This window comes from Cupressus sempervirens, chromosome 3, assembly GCF_028749045.1.
Source record: "Cupressus sempervirens isolate cs-2001-9-10 chromosome 3, ASM2874904v1, whole genome shotgun sequence".
In the NCBI taxonomy this organism is placed as follows: Eukaryota; Viridiplantae; Streptophyta; class Pinopsida; order Cupressales; family Cupressaceae; genus Cupressus; species Cupressus sempervirens.
This window is the reverse complement of record NC_143120.1, coordinates 546,401,045-546,423,303: the sequence shown is the minus strand read 5'-3', so window position 1 is coordinate 546,423,303 and position 22,259 is coordinate 546,401,045. Positions and strand designations below refer to the sequence as shown.

At 37.8% G+C, this 22,259-nt stretch overlaps 1 protein-coding gene across 2 annotated transcripts; it reads left to right on the top strand.

Annotated features, from left to right (window-relative positions):
* Positions 1-234: 234 nt before the first annotated feature.
* On the top strand, positions 235-4,575 carry FNR1 (ferredoxin-NADP[+]-oxidoreductase 1). 2 transcript variants are annotated; one of them, XM_089820823.1, is made up of 9 exons: positions 235-370; positions 452-722; positions 846-979; positions 2,358-2,436; positions 2,694-2,785; positions 2,982-3,059; positions 3,153-3,215; positions 3,509-3,743; positions 4,056-4,575. In XM_089820823.1, the coding sequence occupies exons 1-9, from the start codon at positions 260-262 to the stop codon at positions 4,121-4,123; spliced, it is 1,131 nt and encodes a 376-aa protein (XP_089676949.1). In that variant the 5' UTR covers positions 235-259; the 3' UTR covers positions 4,124-4,575. The 2 variants fall into 2 exon arrangements, with proteins under 2 accessions (XP_089676949.1, XP_089676948.1); XM_089820822.1 differs by having other exon boundaries at positions 443-722.
* Positions 4,576-22,259: the final 17,684 nt, after the last annotated feature.

Sequence of the window (22,259 nt, the reverse complement as noted above, 5' to 3'; positions counted from 1 at the left end):
ATGGTTGCAAATTGAATGGGGGAAGTCGTACAGCATTTCACGCTAGGTAGTAGGAGAATTATTATGAACATGAAGCGAGGAAGGCACTGACCTCTGATGTTGGGCTAACTTATCCACTTAGAACGAAGGCCACTCCTTCCTCTCCACTCTCCTCCACCCAATCCTTATTCCCTTGATACTCCCCTTCCCCACTGTTCCTCGTCTCACATATACTCCCTGCATCTAGAGCTATACATTGTTAATTCCCTCGCTCCTAACAATGGCTGCCCTCACAGCTGCAGTCTCTCTTCCCACATCAGCGCATTCCTCTTCCATTGCTCGGATTTCAACTTCTTCCGCCTCTTCTGCTGATAGACTACCTTTCCAAAAGGTAATCAGTTCATTATTGCTAGTGTTTTTGCATTAGTATTGGAAATTGATGTGATGGAAGGTGCATTTGTAGGCATTCCAGGGCACCAGAGTGAGCATCGGGGAAGGGAAATCAGTTGTGGGATTGAGCACTGGAAGAGGCAGAATTGGTCTCCTCCTTGTGAATGCCCAAGCGACAAGCACAACAGAGGCCCCTGCAAAGGTCGTCAAGGAATCAAAGAAGAATGATGAGGGAGTAGTGGTGAACAAATTTAAGCCCAAGAACCCTTACATTGGTCGCACCCTCCTCAATACCAAAATCACCGGGGACGATGCCCCTGGAGAGACATGGCATATGGTCTTCTCAACAGAAGGTCTTGTCTAAATTTCAACACAGATCAATTATAGTACTTACCCATTTTCAATTATATGCTTTAGTGCTCCTTTTGGTATATGGGTAAGTTGTGCGCCTTAATTATTTCCTCATGTCAATGCAGGGGAAGTTCCATATAGAGAAGGGCAATCAATTGGAATCATCCCAAAAGGAGTGGACAAGAATGGCAAGCCCCACAAGCTCCGTCTGTATTCCATTGCCAGCAGTGCTCTTGGGGATTTTGGGGACTCCAAAACAGTGAGTTTCAATGCATTTCTGCTTACAAATTCATGCTGCACTTTACCCTAACCAACATCCCCGTTACAGCAGAAATTCTTCCATCCATGTGGAACAGTACCGTGTTTTTTGCAGCAATATCATAGAGTAGTTTTCTTTCGGTTAATCTAGGTAGACGATTTTGCATCAACTTTTAGGATCAATTCTTGGATTTGTGGGGATTATAATGATACTGAGTTGCTATTCTTTTTCTTAAGATGGATCGCAGAATATTTTCTTTACAATTTGAAAACCTTAGTTTCTTAATATAAACGCTTCCTGGTTGGAAAGCTGAATTCGGGTACGGCATATCTTGATCCTTTTTAATTTTATTTTTCGTAACAGCTTTTAAGGTAACAAACTACGATGATCTATTTTTCCCCTAGAAAATGAATCGAGAAGATTAAAGAAATGGATTATACAAAATCTTGGACGAAATGCGGGGAAATTTATATTTGTTTGTAAGAACAAACCCTAACCTGTTCGGGGCAAAATAGAAAAACCAGTAGGCTTTAAATACCATTTTCAAATATTTATATCTTACATGGGGATCATCTTAAAAAACTTACATTTTCCATATCAATCTGTTTATTAGAAACGTTTCATTATATCATATATATCCCGCAAAATTGAGAGAGCATTGTGAAGGCGTACAATAAAGTTTGGGGGAATGCTCAATTTGCTGGTATTCCCTTTGTTTTTAAGAGCTCTGCTTCCACCCTTTGGCAACATGTACTTTACTGCGTGGATACAAATTTCACAGTAGGTCATCAATCCATGGCTATCCAGCAAACTATCTTTCATGATATAAAGAGAATTTAAAAAATAAAAATAAAGTGATATCTTAAGGAATGAGGTGAGGATTGTGTCTGAAATTGGTGGAGTGGACATTCCTCAGTCTTTGGCTCTTATCCAAAGAGATCAACCTATAGACTCTTACTCCCGTATTGTGCCGATAGACTCTTGCTCCCGTATTGTGTAACAAAATTTTTGTGATGGCACTCACTAGATTGGTATGCTTAGAAGCTTTGTGCCTATTCTAAACAGCCATGCTCACAGATCTGAATCTCCAAAAATAAAATAAAAAACTAAGCGTCCCCTTAATAAGATATGCTTTGTAGTTTACTATTTAGACGTCACCCCAGAGGCAAGCCCTTTTAATTGGTATGTTTCACATTTGCAGACCAAAAAGTACTTTAAGTGGTCAGGTGCTTTGGAATTTATAATTTTCTTGTTTGCTATGGAAATAAAAGGATCCTTTCTAAGATAATTTATTATTGCTTACCTGCTTTTCTTTGCATGACAATTCGATATGCTTTGCTATATTCAAATCCATCTTTTGAGGAGGCATATTGTGCAGGTTTCTTTGTGCGTTAAACGTCTCATTTATACTAATGACCAAGGAGAGATAGTAAAAGGAGTATGCTCAAACTACCTATGTAAGTTTGCTATTGAGCACCAAATACTATCCTGTTTGATTGATATCAGTGAAACATTCTTTGGGATGGCTCACCTTTTTCTTTATGAAACCATATGTTTTTTATTTATTTATGAATAAGTCTTATTTAACATTTTATTAAATTCAGTATGTAAACTATTGTGATGATAGTGGTCCAGTCAAAACACACGTCTTTGATTTTTCTGGCAATATGTATGATTTTTCTATTGTTTTGAGACGTTAATATGGAAATTATAGGTGACTTGAAGCCTGGAGAAGATGTTACAATCACAGGTCCAATTGGGAAAGAAATGCTTATGCCATCTGATCCTAATGCAACTGTAGTTATGGTAAGCATTTTTCTCAAAAAAAAAAAAAAAATAGTTACTTCATCTTAAATGTATAGCATGTTGAAAAATGTAATAATCGTAGAGATTTTGGTTGAGCAGCTGTATACTTTTAGCAACCAATTGGTCTGTATAGAAAAATAGAATGACAAGTTGTATGGTTTTTAACCAATTGGACTTCACTGTTTATTTATTGTAGCTTGCTACTGGTACCGGTATTGCACCCTTCAGAGGTTTCCTGTGGAAAATGTTTTTTGAGAAGCATGAGGACTACAAGGTACCCCCAAACTGAGATTTGATCAGTCGAGGAACATTTTATCTCATCATATCTCGTTTCATGTGTTATGTCTGACCGAAAATGATATTGCAGTTTAATGGGCTAGCATGGCTATTCTTGGGGGTTCCTACAGGCAGTTCTTTGTTGTATAAAGAGGTAAGCTGATTACAATCATTTAACTAAATTGACTGAGCTCAACAAGAACATGTACAAGGACTGATTTTTTGAGAGAGTAAATTTCCACAATCTATAGATGATCTTTGCATATTTCTGAATACAATTGTGTTGCTGTTTTTTCATCAATGTTTCGGATCACACTGCAATCCATCATCAGACTGAATGAATGATAGAAAACAAAAGAAGTCATCTTCTGACAGAAATTTGAGAAGATGAAAGAAAAGCGCATCTTCTGACAGCATTTCTAACCAGAGTATTGCATCTTGTGACAGGAATTTGAGAAGATGAAAGAAAAGCACCCTGACAACTTCAGGTTGGACTTTGCAGTGAGTCGTGAGCAAACGAACGAGAAGGGTGAAAAGATGTACATTCAAACCAGAATGGCCCAGTATGCAAAGGAGCTCTGGGAGTTGTTGAAAAAAGATAACACATATGTGTACATGTGTGGTTTGAAAGGCATGGAAAAGGGCATTGATGACATTATGGTCTCACTGGCAGCTGCAGATGGTATTTACTTTTATTCAATTATCTTTATCTTTTCTGTTATACATCTTTATGATGGATCACTGAACATGATCTGAAATGTTTGTTGATGTTAAAAATATATATACAATCTAATCTTAATCTTAAAGTTAATTGGAAAAAAATGAATAGCTTGTGGAAAACTGGCAACGTTCTGACTACGTTCAATCAAATGTGCTTTCTTGGTTGCAACTTAACAGTAATACATAAGATGCAATGCATATATAGTTATTTCCAGAAGCTCATAATTAAATAAATGAAGTAGAGCCATGTCATTAAACATTACATATTTTGCAGGTATCGATTGGACAGAGTACAAGAGGAAGTTGAAGAAGGAGGAGCAATGGAATGTGGAAGTTTATTGATTGCTTGATAACAATAATCTTTTCCTGAAAGCCTTAAGTTTCTGTACCATAGCTAGTGAAGTGAAGTTTCAATGGATGGCAAGTCCTGTTTTCAAAGAGGGCTCTCAAAGCATAGCTTTTTACTCGCAGGAGGATGCTAGCAATATGCCTATTGAAGAAACATTTACCTACACTTGTTTCTATGAAGTTTTAGTGATCAGAGGTAATCTATCACAGTAATGGAGCACATCTGTTTTGTTCAATACCAAATCTGAAGGAAGCTTATTCAATTATGGAGGAGATAGTTATTACATAATTAATAAAAGGGTTGATTAGATGTTTTCAACAATATTAATTGTAATCTAAATAAAAGAAATGTTCCTGAATTCACAGGCCAGCACATCAGGGGAAAAACTAAAAGTCCCTCTAATATTTCTTAAATATTTCAAGAAAATGTCTTTGTTATTATGGCAGACTTCTGTCTCAGAATTGACTCAAATATCTTCATATCTTTTATATCTCCTCTTGCCACATTTGTATGAACAATGTGGGAGGGGTTAAGATGATAGGGGGAGGGTGTGAATGTTATAGTGGATATAAATGAAATATCAAACAATAAACAATATATCGGAAACATATGATCTATGCCAATTCTGATCATATGGCATGGCCTGGGTTGAGGATAAATTCGAGAAGTGTTGAACCATAAATCTTGTTGAATGGATGATAATGGTAGAAGCTCATGAATGTCAGTAAGTAATTGTAATGTCCCCACTTTAGCAATTGTCCAGTTGTGTGACAGTTAGTCTTTTATTTTATTTTATTTATCCCACATTGCTTGTGTAAAGTGGTCGACCCTACGAAGTAGGAATAAAAGGAGAGCTTGTAGCTATTGTTAGGCACAATGGAATGTGAGAAGAATATGGATGTGTGAGTTACAGATCTGTTCTTGGCATTAGAGGATGTCTATCCTCTCTTGTGACATTTTAGACATCATTCCCTTGGGGTTTAATCTTTGGAATTAATTGCTATCAACTTCATTAATAGGCAACTTGGGCGCATTTTCAGCTATAGGCAGATTGGGTGTAATTAGTGAGTTAAAAGTTTGTTATGTATTTGATTTTATGATGCTAGAGTAATTAGTGAGTTTGTTTGTATTTAATTTTATTAGTTTGAAAACTAATATTATTTCAGCAGTAGTTAAATCTTCAGTTTGCATAAATTCCTTCTTGTTCATGTTATGTGGTTTCAAAATCTATGCAAAAAACATTAATTTTTTTATCAGTAGTTGGTTCAGTTCTTGGGCATTTCCAAGATGCCCATTACAGTGGTATCAGAGCTATAAATCCTACCATCAATGAAGGTCTTATAGGGAATTCGGGACAGCCGGATAGAGCAAAAAGTGTTTGACAAAATGTCAAAACACTAAAATCAGAACTGAAAAGGGCTAAGCATTTATGTTTGACCATGCGACAGGGGCTTTATAATTTTCGCAATACTAGAGCAAGATAAAGTAGGAATTCATATTTGTAGAGCGAACAATCTAGTTCATCCGTGCAGAGGGATATAAAATCCAGTCATACAAACAGAGGAGATATTCTTTAACAAGACAACATTATGGGTGATCGAGATGACAGGGATACAAGACTAGGCAGAGGTAGTATTACCAATCCAGATTAGGAGGTAATGTTCAGACGATTACTGGGTACATTAGAGGAGGATCAACATATGCAACAAGAGCAGAATAGGTGAATGGATATGATGTTGCAGCTTATGGCTAGACAGACGGGCATCAATATTAATCTAGATGATGTCAACAATGGAAACAATACAAATGGAGGAAACAACAAAGGGCAATAATAATGGAGGCCGAGGCAACAACAGTGGTCCTGAGAATCACATTAATGGTAATAATGGACATGGCAATAATGGGAATGAGGCTAATGACATTAAACATGTTGCACGCCCAACTCGAACAGTGAGCTTGAGACCTCTTCTACCCACCTTCCCACCTAGAGAACCAGTTCAACTAGTTAATGAACTGTAGATTACTAAGTTACAGGATCAGTTCAAGAGGGACTAGGAGGTTAGTGGACCAGAGTTTTATGTGGATAGTTCCCTTAGAGATTATATGGACGTGAGGATGAGACACATGCCCATATCAGGAGGGAGAAATCAAAACTTTGAGCTGAGAAAGAAAGTTGAGAAACTTTCTTTACCTTATTATGATGCTTCAGGGAAGATGACCATACGAACTTGGGTGGAGAAGCTAGATACATACTTGAAGCTGAATCTTATGCTTGAGGAGGAGGCTATAAAGTATGTGGCTATTGACTTGGATGGACCAACGCATGAGTGGTGGCACCATGGCAACCTTGGGGCATAATCAAATCACATCTTACGAGGAGTTCATTGAGAAGCTCATAGAGAGATTTGATACTAGGGATCACAAGTTACAATTTAAGGATTGGCACAACTCAAGCAGTGGGGATCAATTGAGACGTATATTAGTGAATTTCAGAGGTTAGCTATGTTGGTCATAAATATTTTAGAGAGGAGGTTAGTGGTGTTGTTTATGGATGGACTCTCAAATCCCTTGCGAGGTTGGGTTAAGGGGCATGACCCAACTACGTTACAGGAGGCCACTAAAACGGCTTGTGACTTAGCACCTTTTACTTTTAGGAGCATATTTTAGCACAAGGATTCATATATGAAAAAGGACAAGGAGAAGGACAAAAAATCTTTTCACAAGGATGCTCAGCCAAAAGGGTATAAGTTGGATAATGACACCCTGAATGAGTTGAGAAAGAAGAAGCTATGTTTTCATTGCAGAGAGCTTTGGGATTTATCTCATAAGTGTCCTCGCAAGGCTAAGGCAAATCAAATGGAGTATTTCTCAACAGAGGAGTCATAGTCAGAGAGGGAGGATCAACACTCTGATTCAGACGAGGATAACACTACAGAGAAGAGGAGCATTCCTAAGGATGAGAAGTCATTGGCACGAGTAACAGAGGCTCAGAAGGCAATCACATTTAAGGTCAGGGGTACTATCTAGGGGTAGAAAGTGATCTCACTCATTGACATTGGGGCTACACATAATTTCATAGATGCACAATTGGTAGCCAAGAGAGGTTTACAGACCGAGCATGCTGAGTTTAGAGTCATGGTAGCTAATGGGGACAAATTATGATGCACTCAGAAGATATCTAATCTTCACATCAGGTTTGGAGATAGCTATGACTTGGAGGATGAGTTCTATGTAGTAGACATGAGAGACTATGATGTCATCCTCAATATGACATGGATGGCCTCGCTAGTCGAGTTCACACTCAACCTAGTAAAATTGGAGATGAGGTTTCAGCATGAGGGGAGAACTATTGTACTTAGACAACTTTCAAATGGGAGTTGCAAAGTGGTTTCCTTGAGGAGAATTTAGAGACTTTTTCGGCATAATGACGTAGAGTGGGTAGCAGAATGTTTCACTATGCTAGCTTCACAGGAGCCATAGGTGAAGAATCATCCACCAGATATTCGGGAGATACTTGATAGGTACACTAAGGTATTTGGCAAGATTCTGCATGGGGTTCCTTCTAACAGGGGGATAGAGCATGTTATTGAAGCATGTTATTGTCATCCTAAGAAACACAAGGATGAGATAGAGAAGACAATTAAGGAGTTGTTGGAGATGGGGCATATCAGGCCTAGTAAGAGCCCATTTGCTTCAACAATAGTGTTAGTAAAGAAGAAGGATGTGACGATGTGCATGTGCATCAATTACAGGGCATTAAATAAGACCACCATTAAGAACATATATCCCATCCCACGGATACATGAGATGATTGATAAATTGCATGGTGCATGTTTTTTTACGAAGATTGATTTACGGTCAGGGTATCATCAGATCAGGATGAGGGAGGAGGGAGGAGGACATTGAGAAGACAACTTTTCGGGGTCACAATGGCCACTTCGAGTTTTTTGTTATGCCATTTGGACTAACCAATGCCCCTGGTATGTTCTAGAGTTGCATGAATCAGGCATTCAGGGGGCAGCTTAGGAGATTTGTCTTGATTTTCTTTGATGACATTTTAGTGTTTAGTAAGACTTGGGAGGAGCATTTAGAACATCTTGAGATGGTGTTGTCCATTTTGGAGAAAGAGTCACTATATGCCAAGGAATCTAAGTGTGAGTTTGGGTTGACTGAGCTACTATACCTTGGGCATATCATCAACGCAGATGGAGTTCGGGTAGATCCCGAAAAGCTTAGGGCTATTGTTGATTGGCCTACTCCTATGAACCTTATACAACTTAAGGGGTTCTTTGGTCTCAATTCTATAGGAGATTTTTAAAGGGTTTTTCACATATTGCTACACCCTTGACAAACCTTACCAGGAAAGGGGCCTTCGCATGGACAAGGGCAGCTCAGAGAAGGTTTGATCATTTCAAGAAGGTGATGTCATCATGTCTAGTACTAGCTATACTAGACTTCACAAAGCCATTTGAGCTTCATTGTGATGCATCAGGAGATGGGATTGGGACAGTCTTGATGCAGGAGAAGCATCCCATTCTTTTTGAGAGCAGGAAGCTCCGTGGAGTGGAGAGGAGCTATTCCATCTATGATCGGGAGATGTTGGCTATTATGCATGTATTGGCCAAGTTTTGGCCCTACCTAGCTGGGGGGAAGTTTGGTATCAAGATTGATCACAACAGCATCAAATACTTCATGAGCCAACATAATTTGAATGATAGACAACAGAAGTGGATTACGAAATTGCAGGCTTATGACTTTGACATTGAGTTTGTCAAAGGGAAGAAAAAATGTGGTGGCAGATGCTTTATCCAGGAGACCTCATATTTGTGCTCTAGCTAAGATTATAGGAGATTGGAGAAATAAAATTACAACAGAGTATGCGAGGGACACTCGGGCTTCTGGAGTGATTGCAGGCACCATACAGGATGATCGTTATGTGGTAATGGACAGATTGACCAAGTTCTAAGGTAGGATATATTTGATTCCTTCATCATAGTTTATGGAGGTAATACTGAAGGTATTTCATGATGCACCTACAACTAAACATCCAGGGGTCTTTAAGACCTATATGCAGATCCGTGAGCGATTCACATGGAAAGGGCTCAAGGATGATGTTCAGAAGCATGTTAGGGAGTGTGCAGTTTGTCAGCAAAATAAGTAACATCACACATATCCTACAGGATTGTTACAGCCTTTGCCCATCCCAGATAAGAAATGGAAAAGTATTTCTATGGACTTCATCACCGGGTTACCACGAGTGAAATGACCCTAGCTATAAAGGTCACTAAATTCCAACAATGTACTGTGGCAATTCGTCAAATGGTTTACAAAACAGGCTCTGATACCATTGAAATATCCCTGGCAGGATATTTACCTCTTAAACACCAAAATACTTAAAACTTCAAAGGTTTGGCAGACATTTCGTCAAACAATTAACAATCGAATTCTGATACCAACATACTGGAAGTAATCAAGGATAATTTGCAGGCATTTTATATTCTGAGTTTTTCCTCCCTGTTAGTGTTTCCCCTTACAATACCATTTGAACCAAGCTTTTCTGCGAATAGCTTTCCTTCCTTTGAACGCAAACATTTATCAATTAATTTCTGGATCCGGATCATTTCCTTAATGTTGTCGGAAGCCAAGGAACAGATTTGGTCCAATGCAAGCATAGGGAAAGGTTCCTCAATTAGTACTCCAACTTCTTCGATGCAGAACAGCGATGCTGCACTGATGAATGTAGCTGGTACAATTATCCACTCACATTGGTCCCAAAGGATAATGGGAAGAGTGAGATGCCAGAGAACTAAAAATCTTGATGTCAGACGAGTATAAGATGGTGGAATTGGTGTTTCAATAAGACTTTGGCAAACAGCAATACTCTCATCAAAGTTATAGCGTTCAAGATCATTCAAGTGCAGCTGCCTCAAACATTCAGACATGAACTGAATGATACAAAGGGGTGGACGCTGAGTACAACAGATATGTCATTTTCTGGAAGGAAGCTTTCTAAATCACATCGGATATCTGATCCATAAACATCGCGGCACTAAAACTCGCATCCTTTCACCCTTAAATCGGATTCAGATAATATAGTGACTGACTCAGAATGGGGAAGTCAATGCTTCCGCTTATTAGTGGCAGTGATAGATGGAAGAACTGGTCTGCGGATTTCACAGTTTGCCCTTGACTAGCTCCTTCATTTCCTCACACTGCGATCTCCTGCAAATTCACACCTTCTCCTGACGTGGCAGAGCATGGATTGGATCAGCAATGATCTGATAATCGTCTTTCCCTTTAATTCGTAATATATGTTTGAAACTGCCGCTTGAATTGAAGGCTATTCGACCTAGGTCCAGGTTACGATAGTAGCATACTGCGGGGGGGTTCGTGAGTGGTGATCCGACCTTAGGCCCGTTCTAGTTTGCTACTGACCGAGATCAGGAAACGCAGGAGCAAATGGAGTCGTGGTCTCTGCAACTATTCCGCATGCGACTTCTTCGCTGTGATTAATGGTCTTCAATCCGAGTTTGACGCAAATGAGTTTCCCCTGTGGTGTGCGCTGGAGGAAAGCGTATCAACTCGTGATCTGCCCTTGCATGTTTGCCTAATTCAAGTTTACTTGCGTGTGCTTGTTAAGTCTTCCGCAAAATATACCTTCTTGTCCTGTTGTTCCGCTTCAAAGCCTACACGGTACTGTTGTAGGATTTTCTCCCGGTAGCTAAACTTGCATATAATTCAGACCCTAGTGGTTCCAGCTGGCTCCTGTGATCTTGCTCTAGGGATGATGCGTCCAAATTACTGCTGATGGAAAGATATACGCTTCCTGCCGTCGCTAACAAGGATGGATCTTCTTCCTTAATCTTGGCTGACAAAGAACAAAGCGATTCTATACTGCAGCTATCTCTATCCTACAAATAATTCACACAATGTTCCTCCCTCGTTGGCCCTTGGCCACAGATTCTGCCCCGATGAAATGACTGAATGTCACCTCCAATCTGCAATAATTCGGATGATATTTCACACCCTCAAAATTGCGTACCAATTGAGAGTTATCGTTCTCAATGGCCAACTGTGACAATTGCCGAAACCCTAGGTTCCACAATGCACCCGTGATTGAATCACAATCTGAAAATACAAAGAGAAATAATCAACTGCCTGATTCGAATGGAGCCCCGGGGTGCCTATTTATTCTTTTTCTCCATCCTCTCCAGAGACTTCTAGAATCTTTTTGATCTTATCCCTCAAGTGACTTTATTAAATACTCCAAGTAACTTTATTAAATACTAAAGTCACTTTATTAAATACAAGGTCATCTTTTAATATTTATTTATTTAATTAAAATAACTAATTAGTCGTCCTTGGACAACCATTAATTAAATCGAACTGTCACCAGAAATTTGGGGACATGACAACGAGTACAGGGGAGAGGTTGCATCTATGTGGTAGTTGACTGGCTGACAAAGTTTGCACACTTCTTTGATATTCCATCCACCTACACAACAACACAGATGGCCAATCTTTTCTTCAGAGAGATATTCAAGTTACATGGGCTACCTAGTTTCATTGTCAGTGACTGGGATAATAAATTTATGAGTGTTTTTTGGCAGGAATTGTTTGGATTTGCAGCACAGATCTTACATCTAACACTAGTTATCACCCGCAGACAAAGATTGTGGATAAATAGGTGGAAGGATATATTAGGAACTATGTGATTGCACAACAGAGAGCTTGGGTCAAATGGCTACATATGGGAGACTATTGTTATAACACAACTTATCATATGTCCATCAAGATGACTCCATTCATGGCACTATATGGTTATGAAGCACCTAGCTTCATAGATCTAGTTTTGGGGGATAGTAGAGTGCCCAAAGCCAAAGACTTCTTGTAGGATAGTCAGGATATTTTGAGGGTGCTCAGGTAGAATATACAGCAGGCCCAGAATTAGCAAAAATTGTATGTTGATCAACACTGGAGAGAGTGCAACTTTGAGGTTGGGGATATGGTTTACTTGAGGCTACAACCATACAGATAGTCATCACTCAAGAAGAACAAGGCAGAGAAGTTGAAGCCTAGGTTTTATGGTCCCTGCAGAGTGATTTGCAAGGTGGGCAAGGTTGCCTATGAGATTGAGCTTCTAGAGGGCAGTCAGATGCATAATGTGTTCTATGTGTCAAGGCTTAAGAAAGCCATCGGTCAGAGAGTTGTGCCTTTTGTAGATTTGCCACTATTAGATGAGGAGGGGAAGCTCGTATTGATTCTTGAGGCTATTCTGGATATAAGGAAAGGACTCTGTGAAACAGGGTGAGTAAAAAATATTTAGTCAAATGGAGACACCTGCCACAGGAAGATGCTACTTGGGAGAGTGAGCAAGTGCTACAACAAACAGGACTGAGATTGCTTGAGGGCAAACAATTTCAAGGAGGGCGGACTGTGGTGTCCCCACTTTAGCAGTTGTCCAGTTGTGTAACAGTTAGTCTTTTATTTTTTATTTTTTATCCCACATTGCTTATGTAAAGTGGTCGACCCTATGAAGTAGGAACAAAAGGAGAGCTTGTAGCTATTGTTAGGCATGGTGGAATATGACAAGAACATGGATGTGTGAGTTATAGATCTATTCTTAGCATTAGAGGACGTCTATCCTCTCTTGTGACATTCTAGACGTCATTCCCTCAGGGTTTGGCCTTTGGAATTCATTGCTATTGACTTCATTAATAGGCAACTTAGGCGCATTTCCAGCTACAGGCAGATTGGGTGTAATTAGTGAGTTGAAGAGTTTGTTATGTATTTGATTTTATGATACTGGAGTAATTAGTGAGTTTTCTTGTATTTAATTTTATTAGTTTGAAAACTAATATTATTTCAGCAGTAGTTCAATTTTCAGTTTGCATAAATTCCTTCTTGTTCATGTTATGTGGTTTAAAAATCTATGCAAAAAATATTTTAAAAATTATCAATAGTTGGTTCAGTTCTTGGGCATTTCCAAGGTGCCCATTACGGTAATCTTGAATTAAAACATTTATCTAGAAAAAATATTTTTTTTTAAATGAGTTGATTAGTCTACTAATATAGAATTTAAAAATAGTCGAAGAATTTGATGAATTGATTTTTTTTTTAGCAATTTGAAAGTGGCTAAGCTTTTTTTAAAAAATGCTAGTTTTTTAACTATTTGTTACTGTAGAGGAGAATAATGCATACCTTGACCTTTTACTTTCTCATTTGGCACTTGTTTTGCTCATCATATGTACATTATGCACACTTAATTTGTTATTTTTCCATTTTCACAAGTTAACATAATTATAAAGCTTATTGTACATTAAACTACATAGTATCATTCAAGTAGCAGAATCCTTCATTGCCCCATTGCTAAAAGTAGGCACATCCGATAAAATGCTTTCATGGAAATTTGGCCTGATTTCTCATTAACTATAATTGTTCAACTGCTAAACAAATGGAGCCCTATAGGAGAGCAGAGGAATGTTTGGCCAATAACGTGGAGGTGTGGGAGGGTAAATAGTAGGGGCTTTAAACTCTCCATCCCATCTGGTTCAGGAGCATGCTTTCGGAAAAAACCCATCTCCCATCACCCCATTGCTAAAAGTGTTAGGTGATCACCAACATGAGGATTTGCAACAAAAAAAGGAGTGTTGGAATATGACATAAATCATATATCATAAAAGAAGACAATAGCTAGGTGGGAGCATCTTGCACATCTAGAGGCTGAGAAAAACCAAAAGGAATATGTGAACATAAGGGCACAACAAAGTCACAATCGGATCATACTGTTAAGTAGAACACTAGTCAAAAAAATTTTCAACTTGAATTGTTAAGTGATATTCCTTAGCATCTTTCTACCTAGTAGCATTACTTTTTCAACACAACAAAGAGAAATTTGAATCTAGATGATCAGTAGTGAAGTTGTGCTAACAATGAAAGGGGACGCCCTCATAATTCAATGCCTGTGTTGAAGGCTTGCCCCACATTACGAACAACACATCTCTACAAAGAGATTTAGATATGTTAATGTCAACAAAATATGAACAACAATGGAGTGACCCAAACAAGAAATGGTATCATTTACCTTAGAAAAATAACCTATAGGATTGTTGATGGCCTCATAACAAGATTCCTCGTAAAACTAATGGTGAAGATCAAGCATTTTGACCTGGCCAAAATGCGTAGAGAGAGGTTCAATGATGGGACTAAAAGAGGGAAACCCTTTAACAAAAGGAAAAAATTCATCCTACTATGACACTTTCCAAGTGGATTGGCCAATGTAGGTCAAATAGAGTAGGCCCGAGGGTGGGGAATCATAAGGTCAAATTTGGCTTTTGGAATAAATTCTCATTTTATGCAATTTCCTTGCTAGTTAAAATATGTTGAAGGTGACAAAAGGGCCTAATCCCCTATCTCAACAAAGTGCTAGTGAAAATGAGGTCGTGCAAGAGGTAGTACATCTCTTGATATTTTAATGGGTTTTGAGGTTGGTGGATTTTCCCTTCTCCATAATTATCATACATTCTTGTGTGACAAACCGAGGAACTCATCTAAAGCATTATTCTAGGTGATATGTTGTTTGTAGCATATTACTTAATACAACAAGAGCACAAAAATTTGTTGATTAGAATATGTTATTGAAATTTACAAGGCCTGACAAGTGTAAATCACATGAGCTATTTTTTTATATACTAAAAATAGATATAAATTTCAAGTCAAATATATTGCTAACAAGTTTTTTATTTGTTATTATTAAGGACAAAACAAGTTTTGAAGAGACTCGTAACCCTTTATAACAAGCTTACAAGAGATATTAAGTGAAGCTCAACACCATGAAACATGCTAAGACCACAAAATACCTGATTTAAAACAGGTTCCTGTAACTCGAAATAAATGTTGTATAAAAAAAGACTTTTACCCAACCATGGATATTATTAACAATCTTTAAACTTGCATATATGATAAAACTGAAAAGTAAACATAACCATAACAGAATACAACTCATAACATAATTGTTTGTTAACTAGGGAAACCTTGATGAAGGGAAAACCATGTTGAAGATGGTACCCACAAAATGATCCACTAATCAAAAGTATCTTGTGAAAGATATTGACCCTGCTAAAACTCTATTACATCTGTATAGTATATATGTCCTTGTTAGAGGACAAGGCCTTGTTATAAGCCTAAAGCCTGTTAGGAGTAGTTATTGATGGACCTCAAAAAATCTTTGTCCAAAAAAAAAGTATTACAATGCATTTTTTTCATAAAGAGACATGTTAAAGAAGATACGAGTATTAAAGAGTCAAAAGAAATTCCTATTGAGAAAAACATTCAGAAGATATTGTTAGAAGTATTTCCTAATTCCTCTTCTAATGGTCAAAAGTCCATCTTCTTGGATGAATTTGAGAATTGTAGTGATTCTAACCTTCCATTACATGATAGAGCTTTGTTCAAGTATTTCCATGTAGATAGAGATAAGAAATAACCTATAGACAACCCTTGGAGGTTAGATTTAGGCAAGATTGTGGTCCCTAATGAGTTTGTGGATACAAAGCTCATAAACATTATAGCAAACCATTATGAGCCAAGCACTAGGACTGTGAGGAAGATGGATGGAATGTCTTTGTTGGTCATTACAAAATCTTGCATTGAAGAATATTTTGGACTACGCACTCAAGCCCTCACAAGAATCGATAGGGAACACTTCAAAAATGAATATAAGAGAACTATGAAGTTTGAAAAGTTTAGAGAAATTGCACATTTCATGTATAGAGGTCACAAGAACATAATTATGTATGTTTATCATTTGGCTCCTCACTCTGTCGAATCCTTCATGGAATTTTTTCAAATACACCTTTTATGCATAATTATAATTGTTTGGAGAAGATGAGCAACAAAAGATTATGTTTGACTATATGTACATATGCACGAAAATTTGAAACCCTCATACATATCTGGAGTTTAATTTTTCTAGTGAGATTGAAAAAACTGTTCACAACCAATTGGTCAAGTGGAAAACTACCAAGTCCTTTAGGAACTATTCTTTGCTATGCTATTTAATTATTCATCAAAATGTCATCCAATTTAGGAATTCTACGAAGTTAGCCATAATTAATGAGGAAGGTAGAAGACAACCCATTCAACTAGGGCGTCCAATTTGGGACACACATGCCATGGATGGGGAATTCATAACCTTCAGGGATGTGTTTGTTTAGTGGATAGTGAGAGCACTTGGAGGAACGATCACCATAATGGCTTAGTCAATTAAGAACATGTTGAGACCTAAAGAATTTTTGGTTGATAAGGGTTGTGAGTACAACTTGGGTGATTGGAATCTTAAACCAAAATACTCATTGATAAGGTTATATCAGTATAGACAACCACCTCACAGGCTTCAAATGTTTGTCTCTGAAAGATTAGGTTTCCTCGAATTCATATGGTAGGTTTTATGGGTTGAGAAGGAATATATTCAACCAACAAAGAAGGGCAACATGATACCTCCTCACTGCTACATTTGGGCCTGAATTGCGATGACAGGCCACCACAATTGCAACGTAAACCCAAAGCCCAAGTGAAAGTACCACAAATTGGCTCCCGTCAAATAGGTGTCAGACTTTTGCTATCGCAAATTGCGATAGCAAGGTCGTCCGTCACAATTTGGAAGAAGGCAAGGACAAGAGTTCAACTTCACGCCACACCAATTACGATAGTAGACCGTTGCGAATACGAGGGATTAAGTTTTCAGTTTGTCATCATAATTGCGATGAGTATGTGACAACAATGCTATGGGAGCAACAACTACCCATCAGATTAGTCTGTTGCAATTGTAACGAGAATCTGACAACAATGTGCTGTGGGAGCGACAACAAGCCATCACAATTGTGACGACTTGCTAAATTATTATGAAAAAAATTGGTGCCAAACATTGAATTATAATTTGACATTATTATTATTTTTGGTTTCTTGTACGAGCCAAGACAAATATATAGTAGATTTGATGGTGATGTAATCCCTTCCTATTTTTAAATCTGTAAATGGATTCCTATGGCTATTGTTTCTTTTTGTTTCCTGTACGAGCTAAAAAAATTATAATAGATGGATTCTTATTCTTAGCCATGACAGATGCAACCTGCTGATCAGATTGAGGTTTAGGAGGACGAGACTTTATAGATACCAACATTGAGAATGATGCTTGGAATAATAATGTTGGAGACTTTATTGATAACTACACTTAGACAATAATATTCTTAGACTCCACTCTTGCCCTCTCCAAAAAGGAAATAACTATAGATGAATTTCATAACTCTAGAAATTCTCAGTAGGTCATCCAGGTTCTTAGAATAGTAAGGGCTCACCAACCCCCCTGGTGCATGCAAGGGTATAGTAATTGGTGGGAGGATGTAGTTGCACATTGCACAGGTGGAGGGTAGAAGTGCCCTTAGAATAGCAAGGGGGGTTCTAAATGTTGGAATTGGAACCCAACAAGATTCTTGTGGGATCCCTAATATTATAAAGGTTTGGGGAAGGGAAAAGTGTTCTCAAAGGATTATAATTAGTGGGTAGTGGCTATAAAACAAATTTTTTTGGCCCTTTGCACCCCTAGAAAATTGTAGGGTCGTTCCCCTATTCTTATGTCATAGATATATGTAATGTTTTGGACAAATATAAATTCAAATGGAATGGAGTTTGTTGTGAACATAACATAAAAGAGAAAGAGAAAGAGAATGGGAGCATTCATGAAATTTTTATGCATTCAGTGATGCTTATCTGTTAAGTGTGTATGGCAGGTACATTGATAGTGGCTGAAGAAGATCCCTACGATGAAAATGTTGTATACAGTAAAGATGATGAAAATGATAAGGAGATTGATGTATGTTGCGACATCAAAAAATGTGGTGGTAAGATGCTAGGATATTGTTGTTACATTGATCCCTATGGTGATGTTCTGTGCGACATAGATGGTGAATGTGAGGAACATGAGGATGTGTGTTGTGAGAAGGGAAAGTGTGATGGGCAAGGATATTGCTGCTATCCCAACTCTAATTAATCTACTCCTCCTCCTTCATTGATATTTCTCTCTAGCTGCTATGAGACTTCTTCAACTTCACAAAATAAATTAAGTTTGATACTACAACCAATCTCTTTATTTCTTTTCTCCTATGTTTCTATGAGACTTCATGAACTTCTCAAAGTAAACAATCTATTAGACATATGAAAAACAATATCAATTATTGTTATTATGTTGTATGTTGATAGATTTTAATGGCCTTTCATGTTTTTCCTTTTAATGATGTCATATATATGCATTGGAGACTAAGTTGGATGAATGACCATATTCTTGTAAGAAGCAATATGTGGTGTTCTGAACATGGTTATAGATTTTCAATCAATATGAAACCAATATATCTATTAACTTATTATGTTTTAGTTATTTTCTTACAAATATGATTATCTTAATAATGAATCACAAAATGTAATTTGATCATTTCATCATAATATGATTCAATTGTGTTGAACCTTTTCATCAACATGTTAGATCCACTCTTTGGGATTCACCTCAAAATATATATTTAGCACTCTATCATTCTAATGATAATCCATAGAATGCAATGCAAATACTTCTACACAATCAAGTCTAAAAGTTGTATATACTTTCTGATTCATTTCAAACATACAAAAGAATTGTATTTGAAACAAAGATAAAACATGATTGCAGATAAATAGAAACAATAGAATACCTTAGAGAGGAATAATTTGAGGCAATCCCATAGAAAGATATTCTTTCTAATACTTCATATACTGCAACTAAATTTCATAAATCAATGAGTTTGAATTTAAAAAGTACACATGAATTCTAATATCAATATCATAATTTAGAACTCCACAAAGCATCTTACAATCAACTAAACCTGCTAATGCAAAATTGTAGATGTGAATGACATCATACCATTGATTTTATTGACTCCAAAACTAGTTTCACGAGTAAATCTAAACCTTGAAAGATCTACAACATAATAACCAAGAAAAAAATAGTACCTTTGAAGTACAATGACTAGTTGCAACCTCATATGTTGCCAAGCTTTGCCTTAATGATGTTTCATGAGAAGCTATGAACATGAGCTTTCTATGTATTGAAAACTTTTTAGTCTCCTTAATACTACTATCTTTTTCTTCTGAGGCCTCCTCCTTTGGACATAGAAGGAAAGAGTCTCTTGAGCTCTTATATAAACAAATCTCTACAATTCTTGTCTACCCAACAGTAAGCAAAAGTGAGATAAATCCCAACAACATCAATTTTGCAAGCAATTAAGAAGAAATCAAGCTAAATATTTTAATTATGTTATTTAAATTAGATCATTCTTTTCATGATGCTATATTTCTCTTATTTATATGATAAATCATGGAATGTTATCTAAGATGTTTTAGATTACGGTAAAAGCTGGTTTTGAAGGGACCCCGAAACCCTTTAACAAAAAGAAGAAAGATAAAGCAATACAACCCAACCAGGAAAAAGAAACCTGCAACAAACTATAGAACAGTATCAAAATCAAGTTTTATAGGGACCTGAAACCACTAGAAAAGTCCAAAAACAAACTAACCCAGGTTTTACAGGGACCTGGAACCACAAACAGTTAAAACGATAAAAACCAAAAACCCCAACCAGTAACCAGACCAGACAGAAACTAAACCAGGGAACCCAACCCAGAGCCACTATTGCAGCTCCAAGATTATTTTAGCAGCTTCCTTACCAATTGCTGCAATCTCTTGAATGGTATTAGCAGCCGAAGCAACAACAAATTTCATTGCACTCTTCCTCGAGCTCTGCCTTGTTCTTTTGCTTGGAACCTCAGCCGAAGTAATATCTTCATTAGCCCTTTTTTCCAAGCTTGTAGTGACCGCACATATACTCGAGGTGACCTGTTCTATCTTAGTGCCACTCTCCTTGATTAGCATTCTGAGGTTCTGCTCATAGTTGTTAAGTTTTTTAGGAATGTCTCCCATCTGCCCTTCCAATTGGCTAAGTTTGACATTGATAGTATCTAGGTTATGTTGGAGAATTTTCACCTTTTCTTCAAACCCATCATTTCATTGTAGATCCAGGAATCTACTTTGAGCATGGTGTCCACTTTATCCTTTGCAGAATGCAGGAAGGTGAGCATGGTATCCCTCTACATTGAATCACTATCATCTTCAGCAATCCTGTGTGGGGGGGAGTGGATATTGTCATTGTTTTCCTCCATTTCCATTTGATCCTCCTTTCGAACCCCGACAGAGTCCTCTATGTGAGTAGATTCCTTCGTTTTTTCTTCCTCTATCCCCTTGACAGGAGAAGCAGTCTTAGCCGTATGGTCCTCTTTATTCTTCTCAACAGGGTTCCCAACAATGTTATCTTCCGCTTTACCACCCCCACTAGATATAGTCTGGTTACCCTCATTAACAGATTTAATCTGTTCAGAATTACCTTCACTATTGGCTTCCTCTTTCCCTTTTTCATTATTACCTTCAGTCTCCGAGTACTCGTCCAAATTAGAGCTTAAATCCCCGGCGTCAGTATCTTCCTCATCCTCAGGGTTAATATTCTCATGGCTTTTCGAATTCTCGGTCTCAGACTCCTCATCCTCATGGTTTTGAGAAGCCAAGGGTTTCAAATTCAGGGCTTTATCTTTACCTTTAACAAAGTCACCCTTCTTACTCTTAATGGAGTCCTTCTTCTTGTCCTTAGAGGGAGTAGAGGCAATGTGTTTATTTTTACAATACCTCTCAATAAGAAGAATCAACCCTTCATGTAGAATGGGTCTAGACTCCTTCTTCTTATGAGCTTCTAAACTATGAAGTAAAGAAAACTGCAAAAAGAAGGGGAAAGATATTCTATCTTTGTGTCTGAAGTGATTTTAAAAAACAAAGTGGCATTTATGAACTCTTTTACTTCTTCCATCAAGTGTGAAATACTCACGGATACAGCAAAGAACATCCCTTCAGATCTCCTTTATCTGATGCACATCAAAGAAATCACCACTCTTTTCCAGTTTCTTCTCCTCATCTTCCGTTTTTAGAAACTTTTTGTAGGCTGCATTTGAAATACTGATTTGCTTGGTGAATTTTATGCCCGCCGGGGGGAGCCCCATGATCTTTGCAATAAAATACTCCGTAAGTTTCACAGTAACACCATAGAGAGTGACTTTGTCATTCGACCAGTTCTTAAAGAAAGTCGTAGTAATGTGTGGCTTAAAACCATTGAGTCGCTCTAGATAACAAGTCACATTTCCTTTCTGCAGAATTTTCCATACATCCTCACAAGCCTTCCAGGCATCACAGTTTTTTGGTTCCTGCTTGCACGGTTCGCTCCCCATCTATAGAGAATAGAGAACGCACTCAAACCAGAGTAACCAGACGCAGAGAGTGAAAGGGTTAAAATGAAAACTATTTTTTGTCCCATCAAAAGAGACTCCCTTTTTTGGAGATACGTGCAAAAACCACATCGCATTCATTTGAGTGTATTTCCTTGGGGAAGAAAATCTGGCAATAATATGATCACTCCACGAAATCATTAACTTTCTAATCTTTACAAATCTTTCCCACTTGCGCATGGATGGCTTCATAATAAATAATTGCTTTGAGATCAACTTGGTTAGTTAATTCATCGGTCCACCTCACCATTTGCCCCGTTAGGATAGCATAGTTGGCAATCCAATCAGCAACACCATTGGCCTCCCGAAAGGTATGGGATATGACAACTTTTTCAAATTTTTGAATAAGGTATTTGATCTCCTTGATTGTGGCCTCTATCGACCATGAGATAGAGCTTTTATTATTTAGGATATTAACAATATTTAGAGAGTCACCTTCCAACCATAAATTCAGACATCCCAAATCCACAGCAATTTTCATAGTATAAAGGGCAGTCGTTGCTTCAGCAATGTGACTATTAGTCCTGCCTATAGGGATTGCTATAGCATCTTTAACATTTCCCATATGATCTCTCAACACACCTCCACAACCCGCACTTCCCGGTTGCCCTTAGCAGCACCATCAAAGTTACCTTTAATCCAACCATAAGGGGGGGAACTCCAAGTGATGGTCAATCTTGGGTTTATCAGTTTGAAGTTTAGGATTTTCAAAAAGCATTGG

Coding starts and splice junctions, on each gene's coding strand:
- FNR1 (XM_089820822.1), top strand. CDS start 260: ATGGCTGCCCTCACAGCTGCAGTCTCTCTTCCCACATCAGCGCATTCC. Junction 2,437..2,693: donor AGTATGCTCAAACTACCTAT/GTAAGTTTGCTA, acceptor TGGAAATTATAG/GTGACTTGAAGCCTGGAGAA. Junction 2,786..2,981: donor CTAATGCAACTGTAGTTATG/GTAAGCATTTTT, acceptor TATTTATTGTAG/CTTGCTACTGGTACCGGTAT.